This window comes from Astatotilapia calliptera, chromosome 11 (assembly GCF_964374335.1).
Source record: "Astatotilapia calliptera chromosome 11, fAstCal68.1, whole genome shotgun sequence".
Classification (NCBI taxonomy): Eukaryota; Metazoa; Chordata; class Actinopteri; order Cichliformes; family Cichlidae; genus Astatotilapia; species Astatotilapia calliptera.
Window position 1 is genome coordinate 18,716,087 of NC_137432.1, and position 22,502 is coordinate 18,738,588.

At 45.4% G+C, this 22,502-nt stretch overlaps 2 protein-coding genes across 2 annotated transcripts; one reads left to right on the top strand and one right to left on the bottom strand.

The window, feature by feature from the left end:
* Positions 1-3: 3 nt before the first annotated feature.
* On the bottom strand, positions 4-4,418 carry LOC145431792 (uncharacterized). The gene has a single exon (XM_080307898.1). The coding sequence runs from the start codon at positions 3,863-3,865 to the stop codon at positions 656-658; it is 3,210 nt and encodes a 1,069-aa protein (XP_080164024.1). The 5' UTR covers positions 3,866-4,418; the 3' UTR covers positions 4-655.
* Positions 4,419-8,199: 3,781 nt separating this feature from the next.
* LOC113032161 (uncharacterized) lies at positions 8,200-14,724 on the top strand. Its single transcript, XM_080307899.1, has 4 exons — positions 8,200-10,795; positions 11,171-11,563; positions 12,103-12,219; positions 12,728-14,724. Exons 2-4 carry the CDS (start codon positions 11,186-11,188, stop codon positions 13,784-13,786), a joined length of 1,554 nt encoding a protein of 517 aa, XP_080164025.1. The 5' UTR covers positions 8,200-10,795; positions 11,171-11,185; the 3' UTR covers positions 13,787-14,724.
* The last annotated feature ends 7,778 nt before the right edge of the window (positions 14,725-22,502 follow it).

Below are 22,502 nucleotides of genomic sequence, written 5' to 3' on the forward strand. Positions count from 1 at the left end.
ACCGGCCCGAAGCCGGGGTGCAACACAACAAAAAGATAAACCCGATACATAATAAACGACAAAAAAAATCACACCACGGCAGAATGACGAGAGTTGGTTAATTTATTTACTGAACAGGTAGCAAGCTTCAGGGTGGGCGATGCCAAAACAACAAACGAAACACACTAGAAAGAAAAACAAAGCTAACTTACCTCCCACGATCCCAAAACAAAATACAATTCTCTAACCTGTCTCCCTACCCGAAACAGGAGAAAAGAGGGGAATAAAAGAAAACGGCTTCCCACCCCTACAGCTACCAAGCCCAGGTACAACCCCTTTTCCAGCATTAATATTGCAGCCCCGTGCAGTCACACACCACGACTGTCCCCAGACACACAGCTCACGGGAAACCAGGAAGTCTCTTCGCCGACCCAGTCCAACCCCTTTTGTAGCTGGCCTCTTTCCTTCCTCCACCAATGGGTGGCCTCCACCTGGAAACAAGCAACACTGAATACAAATACAAACAATAACAACACCGTACCGCAAATAATGACCCTGGGTCATAACACCCCCCCACCTAAAATCAAGCATCTCATTAGAGAGATGCTAGACCTAGTATCAAAAACATTAAAACAAACAAACAAATCGAACACTTCCTAGGGGGAAAACAGACTCATCAGTCACTGTCTGTGTCATCACTGATGATCCCCTGCAGGTTGGCCCATTCGGACATTTTCCTGCGACCTCTGTGGGTATTGTTTTCCTGATCACTGTCTGATTCCGAGTTTAGAGTGCGCTGATATCCAGAGGACGGACAGTCCTGTTGTTTCTGACTTGCTGAGGCACCCCTGTGTGTAGGTCGACCTTGTGTGGTAATGATGTTGTTGACATCAAGAGCAGCCAGTTCTTGAGCTTGCTCTCTCTTCATTCTGACCTTTTTCCATTTCGGAATAGTTGGCTGACCATGTACACCAAGCTCTTCAAGCTCCTTCTTCAGAACAGCCACCTGGGAGCGGCAGTCCTCCAGCAGCTTCTTGTAATTTCTCCTCATGCCACAGAGGGCAATATAACGTTCAAGCCTCGCCACCGATTTGTCATTAGACTTTGGTTTTCTGGTGCTCTCATCTTTCTTCACACTCTTCTTCATCTTGTTATCATTTGTTTTATCAGTCTTATTTTCTTTTTCATCTTCCAAAGAAGGTAGTGATGAAACTGAGTCTGGGTCACTGATTTTCTCTTCCACTTTTGTATCTTCTTTTTCACTGTCAGAAGACTCGTCGCTCCTAATTTTGTCACTCGTTTCTGACTTGCAGTCTCCATCTGATTCGTTTCCTGCATCACTCAGTGGTGTTCTCCTTCCTTCATCATTACTGCTGGTTACTGTCTCGACGTTCATTCTCCCCATTTTCTTTGGACTGTCACTGCAGTTACTTTCCTCACTGAGTTCCTCATCAGGAGACTCGTCACTGTCAATTTGACGATTTTCATTTCTCTTTTGTTGTGATTTTTTCACCTCTGGCTCTTCACCATCAGCTTGAGATTTGGCATTTTCTTCATCATTGCTGCTTTCCTTACTTTCTGTTTTGTTGTCCTCTTGAACCTCAGATTCTGATGATGAGCTTGAATGATTATTTTGTGATTTCTTTGCCCAGGATTCATCTTCACTCTCACTCATGACCTCGTCATTTCCATTTTCTCTTTTCCTTTTGTTCTGGAGCTTCTTAGTCTCTGAGTCACTTTCACTTTCATCATTATCCTGCATTTTCATCAGTTCCTCTTGCACCACCTGTTTCATGAAAGTTTTTACTTCTGGCCTTAATGAGTCACATTTGTTGTGTGTCTGATATCTCTTTTTTAAAATTCCCAAGGTCAGCGTGCTCAGGTCTGCCTCGTCACGGAGTTGACCACACACAAACCTGCGGATACCTGCTGCCTCCTTCTCCGACACCATACTAAAAACCTTCGCCGTCCCACCATCTACCCCCGGAACAGAACTATCATGCGGCTCAAAGCCGTCCGGAAACATTTCGGATATGTCCACCTCACCACCCAAGCGACGAGTTTGAGCACGAGTAACCACACCTGCCGGATAAACTGTGGGGTCACCCAGCTCCGACGGGAATTGGCATAACCGATCCAAAATAGGACACTCAATAACTTCCGGCATAGCCGGAAACACTTTTCCCCCGGCCAAGTCATTTCCCAAAACAAGATCAATGCCTTCAATTGGCAACTGATCTCGAACCCCCACCCGCACAGCGCCCGATACGAAGGACGAGGTCAAAGTAACCGTATGGAGAGGCATGCGTAAAAGACTCACCTTGATACCCCACACCAGCAAATCAGAACCACAGTACGACTGCTGAGAGAAAGGCACAACTCCATGCCGCGCCACCGAATGCTTCGCCCCTGTATCCCTCAAGATGGTGATCGGAACCCGGTCCCCCGCATCACCAGACAGCGATAAAAACCCCGTCGAAACAAACGGTCGAAACACCTCATCTATCCCCCGCGGAACGACGCCAACCGGCATTAAGCTAGGGCGGGTTACCGCGGAGCAACACTGCACGGCCCCCCCCGAAATGTCAGCCCGCGCCCCCTCCCTCGCTCTCAGCACGGGACAAGAAGCAACGAGATGACCGAGCTCATGACAAAAAAAACATCGGCGGTCCCCAGCGGCCACCGTAGGGCCACGCCGCGAGAGCGGGGGAGAACGCCCCCCCCCCACCTCCGGCAAAACCCTAGAACCCCGACGTAACGGAGGGGAAAAACCCCTCTTGTGCGTCAAAGCAAACTCATCTGCCAGAACCGCCGCTTTCGCGAGGGAAACGACCTTCTGCTCGTTCAAATAAACAACCACCCGCTCCGGCAGACACCCCTTGAAATCCTCCAATAACATCAACTCCTTCAACTGTGCAAACTCCTTAACCTCACTAGCCTGGCACCACCGATCAAAGAGCAAACCCTTCTCGCGCGCAAACTCCACATAAGTCTGATCCCCCCCCCTCACACACTGCCGAAACTTCTGACGGTACGCTTCAGGCACCAACTCAAAAGCACGCAATACGGCAGCCTTAACCACACCATAATCTAAGCACTCAGATTCTGACAGGCTAGCCCACACCTCCTGAGCCCTACCCACCAGCCGACACTGCAACAGCAAAACCCAGACCTCCTCCGGCCACTTTAACGCGGCAGCCACACGCTCAAAAGCAGGAAAAAACGACTCCACCTCTGATTCACAAAAGGGCGGCACCAATTTAATGTGCCTCCCAACATCAAAATCCTGACGGAGAGCCGGGGTGGGACCAGGCGCCGGCGGCGCAGGGAGCACAGAGGGCGCAGGCGTGGGCGGCGTAGAGTCAGGGGCACGCGGTGGAGGTCCGCGCTCCAACTCCAACGCCCTCACCCTCAAATGCATCGCCTCTACCTCCAACCGGTGACCACTCAACTCCACCTCCTTAATGCGGAGCAACAACTGGAGCTCCTCCGCCGACGACCCCACCACCGGAGCAGGAGGAGCCACAGAGGGGGCGGCCACAGGAGGAACAGCCGCCCCGCCCGTCCCACCACCAAGCGGCACGCTCGACAGCAAACCCCGCTCGCTCAAAGCCACTGCGACAAGCTGTCGCAAATCATCCTTTTTCACCCCCGCCGGCGCTCGCACATCAAAACGGCCCGCAATAAGCAGCAGATCCTCCCTCCGACACCGACTCAACTGCTGCAAGGAAGGCGCCTCGGCAAACTTATCCACATCAAACTCCATCCGCGGCCACCCACACAAACAACCTCCAAAAACACACAAAAAAAACCCCCCCCCACACACCCACACGAACCCCACCACACACAAACGACCCCGAAATCCCTCAAACGGACGAGCCCCCATTTATGTTACACACCGGCCCGAAGCCGGGGTGCAACACAACAAAAAGATAAACCCGATACATAATAAACGACAAAAAAAATCACACCACGGCAGAATGACGAGAGTTGGTTAATTTATTTACTGAACAGGTAGCAAGCTTCAGGGTGGGCGATGCCAAAACAACAAACGAAACACACTAGAAAGAAAAACAAAGCTAACTTACCTCCCACGATCCCAAAACAAAATACAATTCTCTAACCTGTCTCCCTACCCGAAACAGGAGAAAAGAGGGGAATAAAAGAAAACGGCTTCCCACCCCTACAGCTACCAAGCCCAGGTACAACCCCTTTTCCAGCATTAATATTGCAGCCCCGTGCAGTCACACACCACGACTGTCCCCAGACACACAGCTCACGGGAAACCAGGAAGTCTCTTCGCCGACCCAGTCCAACCCCTTTTGTAGCTGGCCTCTTTCCTTCCTCCACCAATGGGTGGCCTCCACCTGGAAACAAGCAACACTGAATACAAATACAAACAATAACAACACCGTACCGCAAATAATGACCCTGGGTCATAACAAGGCCATGAGGGTAAGGGGAAGATGGTAATCCCAGTCCCGTTGGTGTTCTGAGGTAAGGATGGCTAGCTGCTGGGCCAGCGTCCTGTTAAACCTTTCCACCAGCCCATCGCTTTGGGGGTGAAGTGGGGTGGTGCGGGTTTTCTTAGTCCCAAGGCGTTCACACATGGCAGCAAATACCTTGGACTCAAAGTTACGCCCCTGGTCACTGTGGAGGGTCTCTGCTGTTCCAAAGCGGCTGAACATCCCCTCCACTAATACATCAGCGACCGTCTCAGCCTCCTGATCTGGGATGGCGTATGCTTCCGGCCACTTGGTAAAATAGTCCATGGCCACAAGAACATAGCGGTTTCCTCTGTCTGTGCGAGGAAATGGGCCCATGACGTCCACAGCTACTCGCTCCATTGGGGCTCCTGCTGGTTGCTGCTGAAGCTGAGCCCGGGACTGGTCTTGTGGCCCTTTGTGTGAGGAACATGCATCACAGCTGCGGCAAAAGTCCTCCACATCCCTCCGCTGTTGACCCCAGTAATAGCCCTGGCGGAGGCGGCGAAGAGTCTTGGAGACCCCAAAGTGGCCAGAGCCAGTGCTCCCATGGCAGGCTCCCAGCACAGCTGACCTCAGCGACCTTGGCACCACAACCTGCCACCTCTCCTCCCCCGTGGCAGGATCCTTCCAGGCACGCTCCAACACCCCCTCCTTCAGCCTGAGAGCTGCAAACTTGGCCCACAGCCCCCTGGTACAGATGGAAAACCCAGTGACCTCATCCCAAAGGGGTTGCTCCCCCTTCTCCAGCCACTGCAGGACCGGCAGCAGGTCTGTGTCTTGTTCCTGCCGTGCCCTCCACTCCGCTGCATCCACCACCAGAAGAACCCTGCAGGCGAGCTGTGCTGCTCCGTCTATTGTCGTGAGTTCCCGCTCTATTTCCTCTCGCTTCTCACAGTAACGGCAGCCAGCTGCAGCACATGGGCGGCGAGAGAGGGCGTCTGCGTTAGAATGGTGCGTCCCTGCTCTGTGCTCCACGGTGAAATTGAAGGCTTGGAGCTCCTCCAGCCAGCGAGCCACCTGTCCCTCTGGCTCCCTGAAAGACATCAGCCACTGAAGGGCAGCATGATCAGTTCTGACAACAAATGCTGTGCCGCACAGGTAGTATTTAAAGTGTCTCACCCCCGCCACCACAGCCAACAGCTCTCGTCGTGTGACACAGTAGCGCCGCTCGCTCCTGTTCAGGACCCGGCTGAAGTACGCCACCACCTTCTCCCCTTCCGGTCCAACCTGCGACAACACCGCTCCCAGCCCCACATTACTTGCGTCAGTGTCCAGGACAAAAGGCAGGGCGGGGTCAGGGGGGGCAAGGACTGGGGACTCTGTCAGCGATCTGCGGAGGGTGTCGAACGCCTGCTGACAGTCCTGGGTCCAGATGAAGTCACGGTCCTTCTGCAGCAGGTGGAAGAGTGGTGCAGCTATGGAGGAAAAGCCCTTCACAAACCTCCTGTAATAAGACGCCAGTCCTAGGAAGCTTTTGAGCTGTTTCTGGTCTGCTGGTGTGGGCCACTCGGTAATGGTGTGAATTTTTTCCTCCAAAGTGCTGATGCCCTCACGACCCAGCTTGTGGCCCAGAAACTCCACCTCCCTCCTCATGAAGTGGCACTTGTCGGGATGCAGCTTCAGGCCTGCAGCCGCCACCCTCTCCAACACTTGTCTCAGGGCATCCAGGGCAGCATCAAAGGAGCTCCCGTGCACTAGAAGATCATCCAGGTAAACCAGACACCGTTGCCGTGGGACGCCAGCCAGCACACTGTCCATGAGCCTCTCGAAGGTCGCAGGAGCGTTGCAAAGGCCAAAACTCAGGACTTTGAACTGCCATAGTCCCCTGTTAGTGCAGAAGGCTGTCTTCGGTCTGGATTCCGGGGACAGTGGCACCTGCCAGTAGCCACTCCGCAGGTCCAGGGTGGAAAACCAGGAGGACCCGGCTACTAAGTCGAGGGACTCATCAATCCTGGGAAGGGGGTAAGAGTCTTTCTTCGTCACTTTGTTGAGTGGTCTGTAGTCCACACAGAAACGCATCCTAGGACTTTTTTTCTTAGGCACCATCACCACCGCGGAGGCCCACGGGCTATCAGATGGTTCTATGATGCCCGCCTTCATCATTTCACACAGCTCCCTGTCTGCAGCCTCCTGATGAGCCAGGGGCAGGCGGCGGGGGCGCACTTTAATAGGCTGGGCATCCCCGGTCTCAATGACGTGCTCTACCAAGTGTGTCAAGCCAACATCACTTTCTTTCAGGGCAAAAATGTCACTAAACTCTTTTAGTACCTGCCATAGACTCTCTTGCTGCTGTGGAGTCAGCCCCTCACAGTTCTTTGACCAGATACTCCTCACTGCTGAGAGCCTCTCCTCCTCCTCCTCCTCCGCTCGCTGTTCTGCTGGCGGGTCTGCAGGGGTCTCTGCGGTGGAGGTGGACGCCGCGGCAGATGCTGTGCAGACCGGGGGAGGAATAAGCGGCACCTTCTTCCCATCAGGGAGTACGAGGAGGCCTTTGCCTAAGTCCAGTACACCACCAATGGCTCGTAAAAAATCCAGCCCAAGGATGCAGGCGTCCTACACGTCAGCCACCCAGGCAGCATAAGACACACCGAGGTCCCCCACCTTGAACTGGAACACTCCCTTCCCTCTCATTGGGGCCAGATCACCGGTCACAGTCTTAAGTTGCACGTTAGTCGGTTGTACAGCAGCTCCGGTTGGGACAATATCGGGTCGGACCAGCGTTGCATTGGATCCCGTGTCCAGCAGGGCCGTACAGGACACCCCCGCAATCGTCACTGGAACATGGCAAAAGCCGCCAACCTGGGTCCAGCCCACAGTGATGGCCGCACCGGGTGGAGGTGGCGGTGGTGTGGGGATGTCGTTCTCCCAGGCCCGTGTACTCCCGCCTACACGGGCCCGTGGGCGTTTCCCTGAACCGCTGCAAGCTTGGGGCACTGCCTGATGAGGTGTCCGACTTGTCCACATCCCCAGCAGCTCTGAGGTCGGCGGTGTGGGCCAGCCCGAGGGGAAGGCGACTGCAGCGAAGCTGTCTGCACCAAACTGCACAGGCCCGCTGGCGTCTCCATCTGTTCCACAGGTGCTGACACAGCCCTCACCACGTGTGCGTCGTCAGCGCCCCCAGAGGATCCTGCAAGCATCTCCCTCTCCAACGCTAGCTCCAGGGCTGCACTGAGTGTGGCCGGCCGAGCAAGCTGAGTTTGCATGCGGAGCTCTTTAGGGCTCAGGGCCTGCAGGAACTGGTCCCGAGCTAACTCCGCCTGCACTGATGGTGGCATGCTGTCATACGCCCTCCGGCAAAGGCACTCGACTTCATGGGCCAAAATGCGGAGGGGCTCACCTGGCAATCTGCGTCTGTTGTGGAACTCCGACCTCAGCAGCACTGGTTGGTTATACTGCCCGAAGCGCCTCTGAAGTGCTCCGACCAGAGCATTATAATCTCCCCTCTGCTCCTCGGTCAGCAGCAGCAGGCATGCAGCTGCATCCTCACACAGGCACAAAGCCAATTGGAGAGCTTTATGTTCCTCAGACCAGCCAGCTGCAACAGCTAACAGCTCGAACTGTGCGATAAACACTTCCCATGGCGTCTTGCCGCTGAACTTAGGCGTTTTTATATTCGCTGCAGCTTGCTGGGCGCCGCCATGTTTGTTTACATCACGTGACGGCGCGCCAAGCGAGGTCGACTCCTTCCCGCCGGAATCGCGGCCGCTGTGCGAACAGTTCCCGAGCCTAGTCAAACCTGGAGAAAATCCAGCCTCTGCAGACAGCCGCAGCGCCGTTTCCCTCACTCCATGGGCGGGCGAGCGCGGACGAACCTCCCTCTCCTCCGTCTCCTTCTTAATCCTGCCCGGCAACATCCTCGTCTCGTAACGGCAAGCGTCGCCGGCAACAGGGTCTCGGGCGTTCTGGGGTTCTTTTTTCTTTCTTCACTTCTGACACCAATGTAACGTTCACAAGAACCAGACGGTTGGGGTCTCAGTTTGTCCGTTTATTCGGCACATAAGCCAGCGGGTTGTTAACTCAGGGGGAAGCGCTCTCGAACTACACCTCTCTTCAGCCTGGCACACACACAGAACAACCAGGTCCCCCCACCCCTTCCTGTACACCACCCTCACTACTTCCTGCAGCCCAACCAAACATGAATCTTAAAGGAACAACAACAGTGTGCAGAGAAAACCAATATGTCACTGTCCAGTAACACTTAACCATCGTTACAATATGTTCAGGTTCATTAAACATAACTCGTTAAGTGCACATATGTTTTGAAATTTCAAATCGTGTCCAAATTCATGGGCTGCATCCTCCCGAGGACTCGGGCTTCGTGGTCTACGTGGGCTGGGTCCTCAGAAGGTCGGGTAGGCCGGAAGTAAATGGCTGGGGAAATTGGACGGTCTAGCCTTCTGATTAGCGTCACCGCTGTCTCGGTGGAGTGTAATAAGCTCGTCCGTCTGCTCCTTTCTATCTAAAATATAAGACGACACTGGAGTAAATTCTCGACCATCTCACACTTCTGTTTAATCAGTTTTCTGTTTGACGTTGATTAAGCGGTGTAAAACCAAGGTGGAACCCACCTGGGGGATTAATAAAGTTTTATTTTATCGAATTTAATCTAATAACTTTAATCTCAGCCAAACCGTTTTACTCACGAACAAATGAAACACTGAAAAAAGCCAAACATTAACATTTTTAGGTTGTCTAAGTGTTTTATATATTACGTTTAGCCTGAGTAGCAAAAGTCCGTGGTGATCTGAAAATAATATGCCGGGAGTTGTGCCGTTCTCGGCGGCTTTAGTGACCCTTGAGCTCTTGGCTACCTATCGAGCTGGTGGGTAACAGACATCAAGGAAAACGTCGAAGCACTTTTGTAAATATGCGATATCTTGATAAACCGAGCAGATATTTCAAGTTTATATACCCACGTTCTCCCCTGAAATATGTTAAAAGTTTATTTTGTGACCCAGAAAGATTAATAACGGTCATTTTAAAACTTATTAACGGCTGCCATTACCGGAAACTGGAGTTTGGCTGGGCCGCACTTTGAATTCTGGGATATGGTGGGCCACGAAGCACACACCCGACCCATCCTTCAAATTCGGTGAAAAGTGAATGTTTGTAATTCTTTGTATTACACCCCCTGGCATATGTTAATTTTGTTCTGGTTGTATACATGTTCTGTATACTGTTTCTTAATAAAGTTCAATAATTAAAAAAAAAAAAAAATCGGTGAAAAGGAGGACGCATTTGTCCGCTGCATTCGGAGGAGTTTACGAATTTAAAATAGAATCTTTGTAGAGATTGCCATAATTGTTGTACATTTCTGTGCAAATTTAAAAAAAAAGGAGTCTATGAATTTGGATCGCATCGCTGTGACATAATCGGTCTACAAAAGCGTCCTCAGGAGGATGCAGCCCATGAATTTGGACAATGTGATAAATAAAGTTTAAAAAAAAAGAGGTTGCAGCCCATGAATTTGGATGTTGTTATCTGGCTGTGCCATTACCATGGTAACATGGACACCATGGCACCAAATACTTGGTGGAACTTACCTTACTTATACCTTACTAGCAAAATATTTTTTAGTAACGTAGTATATAAATATCTACTACTATTACTATACTAATACTAACACAGCAACAGTAAAGTAATAAGACAGAAGTTGACAGAGTAACTTTTGATAATGATCATGAACAGTGATTAAGAACTCTATTCTAATACAGTTAGTATTCCATGTGTGCTAGTGTGGCTTCCTAGAGTAAAAGTATATTAATAGCATTTCTCTAATGTTTTATGTCTGCAGGTGGATAAGGCAGTGCTGTTCGTCATGACTGATGGACAAATGGCAAAATACATAAGGACATATGGTGACAGAGTAGCTGTCCAGTCCTTCTGTCAACAAACTAAGTACAGCACAGATAAAGAGACTCTTCTGCAGAACCTAAGAGATAAAATTGCGACACGGAAAGTAAGATCAAAAACCAAAGGAATGCTGTGTGGTTCATCAGGTGTGTTCCACAAGCAAAGTGAAGGGATGGCAAGACAGAGAAATAAAATACTGCAGGAGAGAAGACCTGCAGAAAAATTGAAATCGGATGGCTTCATTTAAGCAGTAATGAATACCGTCAAGTGAGAACCAGAAATGGTGGAGGAACAAGACATGCAAGAAAGATGAAACACTGTTAACAGTTCAGTCCTCATCTGAAGAGGATTTTTCTGTCAGCATAACTGAAGAAGATTCACCGGTGACATTACTTGGATTTGACAGTGAGACAGATGATTTTGTCCCAGATCTACTTGAACATGGGGATTCATCTGACAGTGACACTGGCAAACAGGTTTGTTAAAATAAGAAAGTTATTATTACAAATAATGATCACTTTAAAGTTACTGTATTTTGTCGTGTTTAGTAGTGCTCGGTGGTAACATGCGACATTTTCTAATTTTGTTGTACTATTGTACTAGGTATGACTGTGCAACTGCAATAAAGAGTTGTCTTATTCAAGTGCTTTATGTACATCTACGAATATTTGCACTTCTGTAGGATGAAATTATTCCAGGAATTTGTTGTTGACTTGTGTGGTAAGGTACATTTAATACATCTGTGAAAGACTTACAGCTTTGTGTTCATTGACATGTACAAAATGACTGGCTGCTGAAAAAATAATTGAATTATTTTCGTTTGTGTCTTGTGTTTGTTTTCTGGTTCACAGATTCACAATTTCCAGATGGAACACAATCCAAAAAAACTGAAATCACTCTGTGAGGCAGTGACAACACAAAGTCCAGGAAAATCCCATCATATGCATTCAACCCCAACAGACATTAAAAACACTGTCGTGGGACAGCGGCAGCAGACTGACTCAAGTGATCATGATTTCCCTGACCACTGCTCTGAAATTATTGATCTGACCAGTATAGTTCCTAACAAATCCTTCAAACTAGAGTCCCGGGACAAACTTCCAAAAGATTTGGAATTTTGTTTTCCACACATAGACGAAGCGGATACGGTTGTATGGAATCCTGAAGAGGATCTTGTCAGAGCAGATGGTGATGACACAGTCGTGATAACCCTGAATTATGTCAACAGTGAGGATCTCAGACGGGTAAGACCATGGACAGTTGTGGTTGATATGGTTTAAGTGTGACAAAATATGGAAATTTATTAATAATCAAATTCAGTAACTTGCATAGTTCTGATTTTAAAAAAAGCTGATCATGCATTCCTGCTTGGACAAAATTTAAGTATGTGTGTTATTTTCTGTAATATTCTTTTAAAAGAAATAACTTACAGTACTGTGAAACAATTGCTCGATTTCAGAATTCATCTCTTGTTTGTTTAAAACTTGATTTTTTTTTGCAGCAATAATACAACATTTTAAGTAGTAAGAAGTACATCAAGATCTGATAAAAACCTGTGGAATTCCACTGTAATATGTCTTTTTACTCTTGTAAGTGAGACATGTAGGCTGAAAATAAAGAGGTGTATTTTTGTTCTATTTCTTAAGACCTATTGACATATTTTGCAGACTTTTTAAGAACATTCATGATTTAGAATAAGCCAAGGTAGAAGATTGAAGAAGAGTCTTCTAATCTTGAAGGGTTAAGGTGTCTGTTGTCAATTAATGCAATACATCCTTCTCAGAATGCTGACACAAATGGATTACCTATGGATGGTTTCCTGCTACCATTGTCTTCAGCTAATGGCTTGCCCACACCCCATATGCAGTCAATACAGGAGGAAGCACCCCAGATTGCACAGGTAAGATGGATCAATTCAGGCAACCATAAACACCTACCTTTACATACTGTAGAGATGCCAAAATTTCATGCTATTTTCTGAGGATATGGCAGTTTGTGGGTCCATTTGAATTAAAAGGATATTGTCAGTTGAGAGACAATTCCAGTGTTTTACATTAAGATAAGATTAAACAGGAAATTTAGTCTTGAAATCAAATTATTTACATAACACAGCAGTGAGACATTGTTTTGGTGTCACTATTGTGTTCTCTACCTATTTTGCACAGAAGTGAGTCTTCTCATACATGTAAAGAACACTTGTATAATTTTCTGTGAGGCATACAAGGACATCCATCAGGCCACAATGTTAATGTTATATATAAATTGTCAGTGCAACCATGGTTTGGGAATGTACAGCCCACTAAAATTAGACAAATAAATTTCAAACTTTTTCAGAACATTGATATTGTGTAATCTGTACAATTCATTTGCATTTCTTATGGAATGTGCATGTTTTGTCTTTTACTCAGGACCATGGACTGAATTTCATCGCACAAGGTTTGCCTTTAGATTCAAGCAACCAACTTTCCCCATCAAATTCAGGAGACCCACAGAGCCCCCTACATGTATCAATTCGCAGGATAAAAGTTGTTGATGATCTTTTGGCTGTATTTATGGACAGTCGCATTCTGAATGAGACTTTAAAGATGAACTTTGTAAATGAAAATGCTGTTGATGATGCTGGGGTGTCAAGGGAGGTTTACACTGCATTTTGGGAGCAATTTTTGGAACAGTGTGAAGGTGAAAATGAACAAGTTCCAAGGCTGAGGCCAGACTTTAGTGAGGCTGAATGGCAAGCTGTTGGGCAGATATGGGTGAAAGGCTTACTAGACCATGGTGTCTTTCCAGTGAGGCTGTCAAGGGCTTTCATTTTAGCTTGCATCCACGGAATGGACTCAGTTGATGTAGACATTCTGATTGCATTGTTTCTCAACTATCTCCCTCCTGTTGAGAGATCAGCTGTTGAGAAGGCGCTCCAAGGCACAATGGATGAAAATGATGAAGAGGACCTGCTTGACCTCTTTACAAGGATGGGTTCCCACTTCCTACCACCTAAGAACAACATGCAGCCTGCCATTGAAACAATGGCTCATAAGGCCATTCTCCAAGAGCCAAAGTATATAATGGATTGCTTCTCCACACCCATGGCACATCTGCAGCTAAAACTGGCAGACAAGGAAAGTGTGTTGTCTCTGTATGAGACAAAGAAGGCCACAGGCAAAAGACTAGTGCAGCTATTTCAAACAACAAAATTGATGCTGCCTCACGGAGAACAAATAACATTTAACCATCTTCAGCGTTATGTTAAAAACGCTGATGAAACCAAAGCTGAAAAAATCCTGCACTTCTGCACAGGATCTTCTGTGATATGTGTTGACAAAATTTTGGTGTGCTTTAATGCTGAAACTGGGCTCAACAGAAGGCCTGTTGCTCACACCTGTGGAGCTACCCTTGAAGTGCCATGCACTTACAGTTCTTATCCTGAATTTCGCACAGAGTTCAAGGTTCTTTATTTGTCACATGCATAGTTATACAAGTATAACACACAGTGAAATGTAGCCTGACATATGTATATATATATATATATATATATATATATATATATATATATATATATATATATATATATATATATGTAGTATATACATTGGGTGAATGTGCAGTAGTAGCAGCAAGCAGGTGAATTCTGTACATTAATATGAATAGACATCTGACTATTTTACAGGATAGACAATATAAACATATTTAAAATTAAAGGAATTGAAATGTACATTGTGCCTTGGTTTAGTGTCTGGAAGAGTCCTGTCTCAGTCAATTATAGATGATGTGAGCGGGCGGGTGTGTGTGTTTAGGGCACGGATGGCTTGGGGATAGAAGCTCCTCTTGAGTCTCTCTGTCCTTGCCCAGAAGATGCGGAACCTTCTACCAGATTGCAGAAGTTGGAACAGTTTGTTGCCAGGATGGGACGGGTCCTTCAGTATCTGCGCTGCTCTAGTCCGGCATCTCCTGGTGTAGGTGTCCTGAAGCGGGGGGAGAGCAATCCTGCAGCAGCAGCAGAGTTCGACAATGTCCTTTCCAGCAATTACTTTGAAATGGACATCATTTGAACTTGATGAGTGTACTAATGGTTACAGCTGTAATTGTTATTTGTATGATTATCCTTGAGTTCATAAATTCTGTCTTGTTTCATTTTGTCATTGAAGCATTTGATATATTCAGCCGTATAACAAGCAGTCACAAATTTAATTTTCTGATGGTTTAGTTGTATGTTAGGTCAGATTTCACAAGGACTCTTTATTGTTTAAAATTCTTTGAAAATGACCGCATCTTTAACTTCTGTTGAAAACAAGGTTTGTGTTTAGCGTTAGAGAGACATATCACATCAAAATTTGCTGTACACATTGTCATTGTTTTCTTTTACTCCTGCCATCAGCCAGAATAAAGGCTCTCTTTTGTTTTAAGTTCATTGTCCTCTCTCTCTCCTTGTCTGCTTTTGGGTACGTTCTGTCAACACACCTGCATACCCCACAGTGACACACATTGGCTTGCTGTTTATCCATCTAGAATGTTTTGTTGTGAGTTGCCTAGTTTTGGGAGATATTAGCTGTAGAGATCTCTTCCTTGTTGAAAAACAACATGAAGCTACATAAGGTCTACATAAAGACATTGCTACTAAGCATTAAGTACCATGTGAAACAAGAGAAGGGTAGGCTTGTACAGTCAATATCTCTAAAATTGGGCAACTCACACTAAAACAATGTGGATTAAGGAATACTACAGCTAGCGAACAGAAAAATGTGTAAATTTGATTTTAGGGTGAAAAGTCCATTAATATTAGTAAAGAATGTCACTATGGTTGCGAAAGAAGTTATTGAAAGTTAATGATAAGATCCTGTTTACAAATTCTTAAAGCTGATGTGGCCTATAAACATCTTGTAACAATAAGTCCTATTTTCCCTTGATTAGCTTCCAAAATGTTTACTAGTTGTTTTGTTAAAAATCATATTGCCATCACAAGTTATTTTTTTTGAAAGGACTTTGCCATAATGTGACATACAGATGATTCACAATTCTTTATACCGTCTTATATAATTACAAATTAACAAGCAATGATAATCAGATTTAACAGTTTCTTGGATAAACAAGATTGTAGGCCAGGATTTCTAATTAGATTAAATAGTATATATTGTTAATTATAAAATATTGCTACATTTTTGACAGATTATGCACTTCTGACTACCCTTCTCTGAAATTAAAGTGCCTGGGAACACAGGCAGTCAATACACAGATGTTGTCGATATGCTTTTGTCATTTGCAATTTTTTAGTTGTCTGTACTACATAGTCCAAAAAAAAATTAGAAATTGATTAGATTTCAGTTTATTTGTCCGGTAGTTCAACAACACATATCATCCTTTCAGAAGTGGTGAGTTTTGCAAAAATAGCATTCGAATGTAACAGAACAGGTGGGTGCAAAGAATTTGTTATTCAGCTGATAAAATAAGCTTCAGATAAATTCAGTGACCAAAAAATAATGTTTATATCTATTAGAAATTCTAAGAGTTCAAAAGGTCTCAATTTAGTTCTTTATTTTTTCAGTTTTGTTTAACCAACATTAAAAAAACTAAAGCTCTTCTGGAATCAGAATAAATAGTTAAAAAAAAAGAAGCAAAAATGACATAAAATAATTATATTTTTAGCCAGAGAAACTTAGTTCAGAAAAATGCCAAGGTGTCCCCTCTCAGATTATGATGCCCCTTAGTACCATTTCATGTAGCCTGCCAATGTGACAGTTGGTGTTATAATATATATAAAGCAACAAGGCATAATAGCATATCTCTTCGATTTTAAACAGTATTCTAGCCAACATCAACAACTAAACATTCCCATCATTAACAAATAGAGATGGTGTAAATAAAAACTCAACTCAATTATTACAAAATACTCAACATAAACCACCATTATCTGAGTAAACACTGTACATTAAAACTCCTAACACATTAAATTAAGATGTGTCTTATGTTTTGATCCATGTATCAAGCCAAATACACAGTTAAAGTAATTCGAAGTAATACACATAGACATGGAACTTGATAACATTTGACAGAACATTACAATGTTTTTGTGCTAAAGAACACTCAGAATATCATTAACAGGCAGAGACTTCCCTTTATACTTTAGTTCACTGACCCTCCTGGAACACAACAATAAATATTTCTATATAAGATATTCTCATAAATGACTGTGTACTAGAAAGCTTACAGTTTACAGTCTGTTTAACATCCAGAAGTTAGCTTTCTCACATATAGCACAGGTCAATTTTGAGAAATGTTCTCTGCTGCAGTGTATGCAATTTACACTAATGCCATGATGTTCTCTCTTAAATGCATGTACAAGTTCACAGCCTGATATGGGTCTGTTGGTGGAGTCAGATGGGACTCAGTCATGATGATATTGCACAGTTCATATACATCGGGGTCACATGGTTTGGTCAGTTGAAAAACACACTCAGTTTTACACATTTCAACATGTTCTTCTTCAGTGGGGCAAAGGAAGTCTCTTGTCCCGTAGAGCTCAGGTAATGTATACATTACATTAGGTCGACCACTGGGGATATTGATGTTTGTTGATGGCCTGATGGAGTGTGTATTCCAAACCTGTGCAGTGTCATCCAGCTCATCTGTTAAAAAGAATACAGAAATTTAAGAAATGCGATCGCATGTACGTATATACATATACGCGAATCACGATGAGACAACTCACTCACTGAGAGGAAGGTTTCTTATATTTATGCAATTTATTATTTTTAAACAATCGTGTGCATTTTTGTAATCATGTACTTTACCTAATGCCATCTGTACAAGTGTTTCACACACTAACTACGGTTACTGTTATGCTGTGATATCTTACATTAGTACTATTAGTCTTATTACTACCTGCTTGGCTCATCTACTCACCTCATAATAATCAATTTGTTTTATGTCACTGATCATTGTATTTTGTATTTGTAAGTTATTTTGATATCCCAATCAAAATAATTCCAAATTGTAAATAGTTAATATTATAGATAAGAAATTTTCATATGCCATGTCAACATAAACAACATAGATGTTAGGTCTGTGAAGGTTCTCAGTCATCCAGGTCATCGTAGTCAAAGGAGCTTGCAAAGAAAAGCATCTGGACTTCTATAAGTTGCTTGAAGACGTTTCACCTCTCATCCGAGAAGCTTCTTCAGTTCTAAGGTCAAATGGTGGAGAGTCCCAGATATAAACCTAGTGGGAGTAACCCCCCACAGAGGGACAAAAGGACCCCCTGATGATCCTCTAATCGCCTGAGCCAAGGTGTGAAACTGGGCCTGGGTCCCAATCAGCCAGTTTCGGGTGTGTTCATTGTGAAACCTGGCCCCACCTTATCATGCGAATTCCTGAGGTCAGATGGCCCAGGATGTGAGTGGGCGTTAAGGCGTCTGGGAAGGGATCTCAAAACTGGATTATAGATGGCAGAGAGTTGGTGTCGTAAACCCCCGCCTCTGTTCAAAGATGGTCGCTCACAGTGGACATAGATGGCTTCTTTCACTCCTCTTTCAAACCATCTGTCCTCTCTGTCCAAAATGTGAACATTGGCATCCTTGAAAGAGTGTCCTTTATCCTTAAGATGCAGATGGACTGCTGAGTCTTGTCCTGTGGAGGTGGCTCTTCTGTGTTGTGCCATGCGCTTGTGAAGTGGCTGTTTGGTCTCTCCAATGTAGAGGTCTGAGCATTCCTCGCTGCACTGTACAGCATACACCACATTGTTAAGTTTGTGTTTTGGCGTTTTGTCTTTCGGGTGAACCAGTTTCTGTCTGAGTGTGTTGCTGGGTCTGAAATACACTGGGATGTCATGCTTGGAGAAAACTCTCCTGAGTTTCTCTGATACACCGGCTACATAGGGGATGACAATGTTGTTGCGTCTGTCCTTCTTATCCTCCCTCGCTGGTGTCTGGTCTTCTTTTCTGTGCCTCTTTGCTGACTTTAAGAATGCCCATTTAGGATAGCCGCACGTTTTGAGTGCTTCTTTACATGTGTGTGTTCCTTCTTTTTTCCTTCAGGCTTAGAGGGAACATGTTCTGCCCGGTGGTGTAGGGTCCTAATTACTCCAAGTTTGTGTTCCAAAGGGTGATGGGAGTCAAAGAGGAGGTACTGGTCCGTGTGTGTGGGCTTCTGGTAAACTTCGATGTTGAGTTTGCCGTTCTCTTCAATGTGCACGGCGCAGTCCAGGAAAGGCAAACAGTTGTCCTTTGTGTCTTCCCTGGTGGACTTGATGTTTTTATCCACAGCGTTAATGTGCGCAGTGAAGGATTCCACTTCTTGTGTCTTGATTTTGACCCAGGTGTCGTCCACATATCTGTACCAGTGGCTGGGTACTCTTCCTTTGAAAGAGCCAAGAGCCTTCCTTTCCACTTCCTCCATGTAAAGGTTGGCTACAATAGGTGACACGGGGGAGCCCATGGCACAGCCATGTTTTTGTCTGTAAAAGCCTTCGTTGTACTTGAAATATGTAGTGGTGAGGCAGAGGTCTAACAGTGTGCAGATCTGATCGGGTGTGAAGTTGGTCCTGTCCTCCAAGGAGCCGTCTTCTTGTCCTCCCTCTAAGCCTGAAGGAAAAAAGAAGGAACACACACATGTAAAGGAACTGAAGAAGCTTCTCGGATGAGAGGTGAAACGTCTTCAAGCAACTTAAAGAAGTCCAGACGCTTTTCTTTGCAAGCTCCTTTGACAACATAGATGTTACTGTAGTCTTGGTTGTTGAGCTCTTCCTTAAGGCGGCCGATTGCTTAAACCTAAATTATAGTATTTACACAATTTTTCATTTCATTTACTCCCTGCTCCTCTCAACCGCTTCTTCCTGTCTTGTCTCTTTCTTCCTGCAAGTCTCTCCATTCCCTAAACCTGGCACAGGTCTCATCTCTCACAATACTTCGTGTATTACCTCTCTATCACTTCCTCAGTTTCCTTTATCTCTCACTCACACACACATGCATCCATACACGCAACAAAACATATTTTATTAACTCACCTGGATGAGTCCCATGCAACAAAACTGAAGGAGGTTTTTGTCCAGAAACCCACCATCAAAGTACCCGTTGTCTCTGATGTCTGCAAATAAGGATAACCAGAACTCCAGACACTGGCTGCGAAGAAAACGCCACCAGTATTCAATCCTTTGATTGGCGGTACTTGCTCCCTCCAAGTAACTCTCAAGGGTGTCGTTAGGAGCCACGGGCACAAGGAAACGCTGAAAGCCTCTAACATGGCCATTTTCAGTTCCAAGATCGCCCCTCACAACTCTAGGGCAGCCTTTAAACGCTGCACCGCTTCTATGTAATACCCCCCGATCACTTTCGGATTACTATTTGTTGTGTATGCATTAAGCCAGATTATTTTTCTCGAGAAACCGTCAATACTACCATTGATACAGATACCATATGGCTTCAGTTTGTCGTAGGAGTCCATGTGCCAGATGAAATTCGGCCCTTTTGAAAAATAGTTCCTTCGCCTGAAACGTCTTGCTTGCCTCAGTGCGACGCCTCGGGGATCCAGCTCCTTCAAAACCAAGCGCACATCCTCTTTCCTCACGCGTAGTCCATGTTCCCTGCATTTAGCGTACATCCATCGGTATCCGTGAAGCTGCCCAGAGTACTGCAATTGGTTGTCTATAAATTCAACCAAGACGGCCAGGTCAGAGTACGCTTTGTGGCGAGTGTGTCCCCTTGCGCTAAGAACTCTCTTCAGATGTCTTTCGCTTATATGAAAACTGTGTCTACTGCAAAGCACAGTTTTAATGTCTTTATAGTTTAGTCCAAGCTCAAAGTAAAAATCTATGAATCGCTCAAATGGGTGTGTGTCCTCCATCGCTGTGGTTGTTTCTAAGGTTTCAGTGCTGATTTGGAGGTCCATGGTACAGACTTTTGCGAGATCTCGCAAAAGTTTTGCGAGATCCCGAGTTTGTTTTGCGAGATCTCGCAAAAGTTTTGCGAGATCCCGAGTTTGTTTTGCGAGATCTCGCAAAAGTTTTGCGAGATCCCGAGTTTGTTTTGCGAGATCTCGCAAAACTTTTGCGAGATCTCGCAAAAGTCCGTCTTAATTTTTTTTCTCCCATGTCCCCTGCGGGGCTCCGTAAAAAACAACAAGCACGCATGCTACAAACTTTACCCAAGTCATTTAGACAGCCGTTAGCACATGATTCTCCTTATGGGGACCTGATATGTTTAATATGCTGCTGAGAATATAGCCCAGAAGAAGCGTATAGTATAGCTTTTATTTTGGAAAGAACCATTTCTCTGTAATAAACTCTCTTTTCCAAAGATGAGTGATTCCTCAATCAGATAGATTTACTTTTTTTTATTATTATTTTTGTTGTTTCAGCAACATTAAATTTAAAAACTGTACTTTTGAGTTAAAATATATATTTATAATTTTAATAAATGACAAGTTAAAAAGGCATGAACATTTTTTGTATCGAAAAAATATAAAACCGTGACACCAAAGTATCAAACCGAACCGAACTGTGAATTTTGTGTATCGTTGCACCCCTAGTATTCACATAGTGCATAAATAGAAAAGCCACAAAAAAACTATAAAGTGTAATTTGTACTATATACAAATGTACATGCTTGTATGTGTGTTTTAGAAGGTATTTATTGTGTGTATTGTTACGTGGTCAGTCACGTTTGTTTCCGTCATGGTCCAGGTGAGTTGGCTGTTTTTTTCATGTTCTCACTTCTGAGCAGAGCCTCTTCCCTGCCCCTGTTTGCTCAGGGGCTAACAACAGGCAGTATTTAGGACCCGTGTCCTTATCTATTTCTCAATAGTTTGTCAGCTTACAGGCTTGGTAACAGGCCACCTTTGCCCCTTGTAATTTATGTCTATGATTAACTTACATCCTTCTCCTTGTGCTCACAGTAGTTCCACAGTTTAGTATTTATTTATTTATTGTCATTGTCAAGAACAATGAAATTGCGTTTGGGGCTTCCATACAACCCAAAAAAAAGAAGAAAATAATAAATACCCCTTAAAACCCAAGTGTACATATTTAACCCAGTGTGACTCCAATGCAATAAGACAATCCTTAGCAATAATGTTCGTAGAAATTCAGACAAAGACCTGAGAAACATGACAAAATACAACAATGCAACCCATTCAATATTATTGTACTGTGAGATATGATATCAGATATGATAGTTATCTATTTAAGAAAGAGGGGGGGGGGGGGGCAGGAGGGGGAAGAGAATAAAGATATGATGCACCAATGCAGACCAGTTCATTGCTATTAAGAAGTTGGATATGGTTATTGTCCGTGAGAGGGGGGCAGAGAGTTCAGGAGCCTCACAGCCTGTGGATACAGGCTGTTGGCCAGTCTGGATGTTCTGGCCTGTATAGACCTGTACCTTCTCCCTGAGGGCAGCAGATGGAAAAGGTGGCGCACAGGGTGATGTTGGTCCCGCAGGATACTGTGCACCCTCCTCAGACAGCGAGTGGGGAAGATATTACTGATCTCTGGCAGACTTGTTCCAATAATTCTGCCAGCTTCTTTCACCACCCGCTGGAGTGCTTGCTGATCGGCCTTGGTGCAGCTGGGGAACCACACTAGAAATCCATACGTCAGAACGCTGCTGATGGCACAGTTGTAGAAGTTCAACATCAGAGATCTGGGAATGTGTGCGCTCCGCAGTCTCCTCAGGTAGTAGAGGCGCTGTTGGGCCTTCCGTACAACTGAGGTGATATGGTTGCCCCAGGACAGGTCCTCGGTCACAGTTACCCCCAAGAATTTAAAACTGCTCACCCTCTCCACCGCCTCACTGCCAATGAAGAGAGGCAGATGGTTGTTATGACCCCTCTTCCGGAAATCTACAATGATCTCCTTGGTCTTTTTGGTGTTTAAGACCAAGTTATTGTCGTGGCACCATGACTCTAGTTGTTGCACCTCTGTCCTATAGTTTGTCTCATCATTGTTGGATATAAGTCCGAGCACTGTAGTGTCATCTGCAAACTTAACAATGAGATTGGACGCGCAGGAGGAAATACAGTCATGGGTGAAGAGAGTGTATAGCAGAGGGCTCAGAACACACCCCTGAGGGGCACCGGTGTTGACCACAAGGGTGGAAGAGGTGTTCTTACCCACTCTGACACTCTGTCTACGGTTAGTGAGGAAGTCCACAATCCAGTTGCACAGAGAGGAGTTAAGTCCCAGTTGGTGGAGTTTGGGAC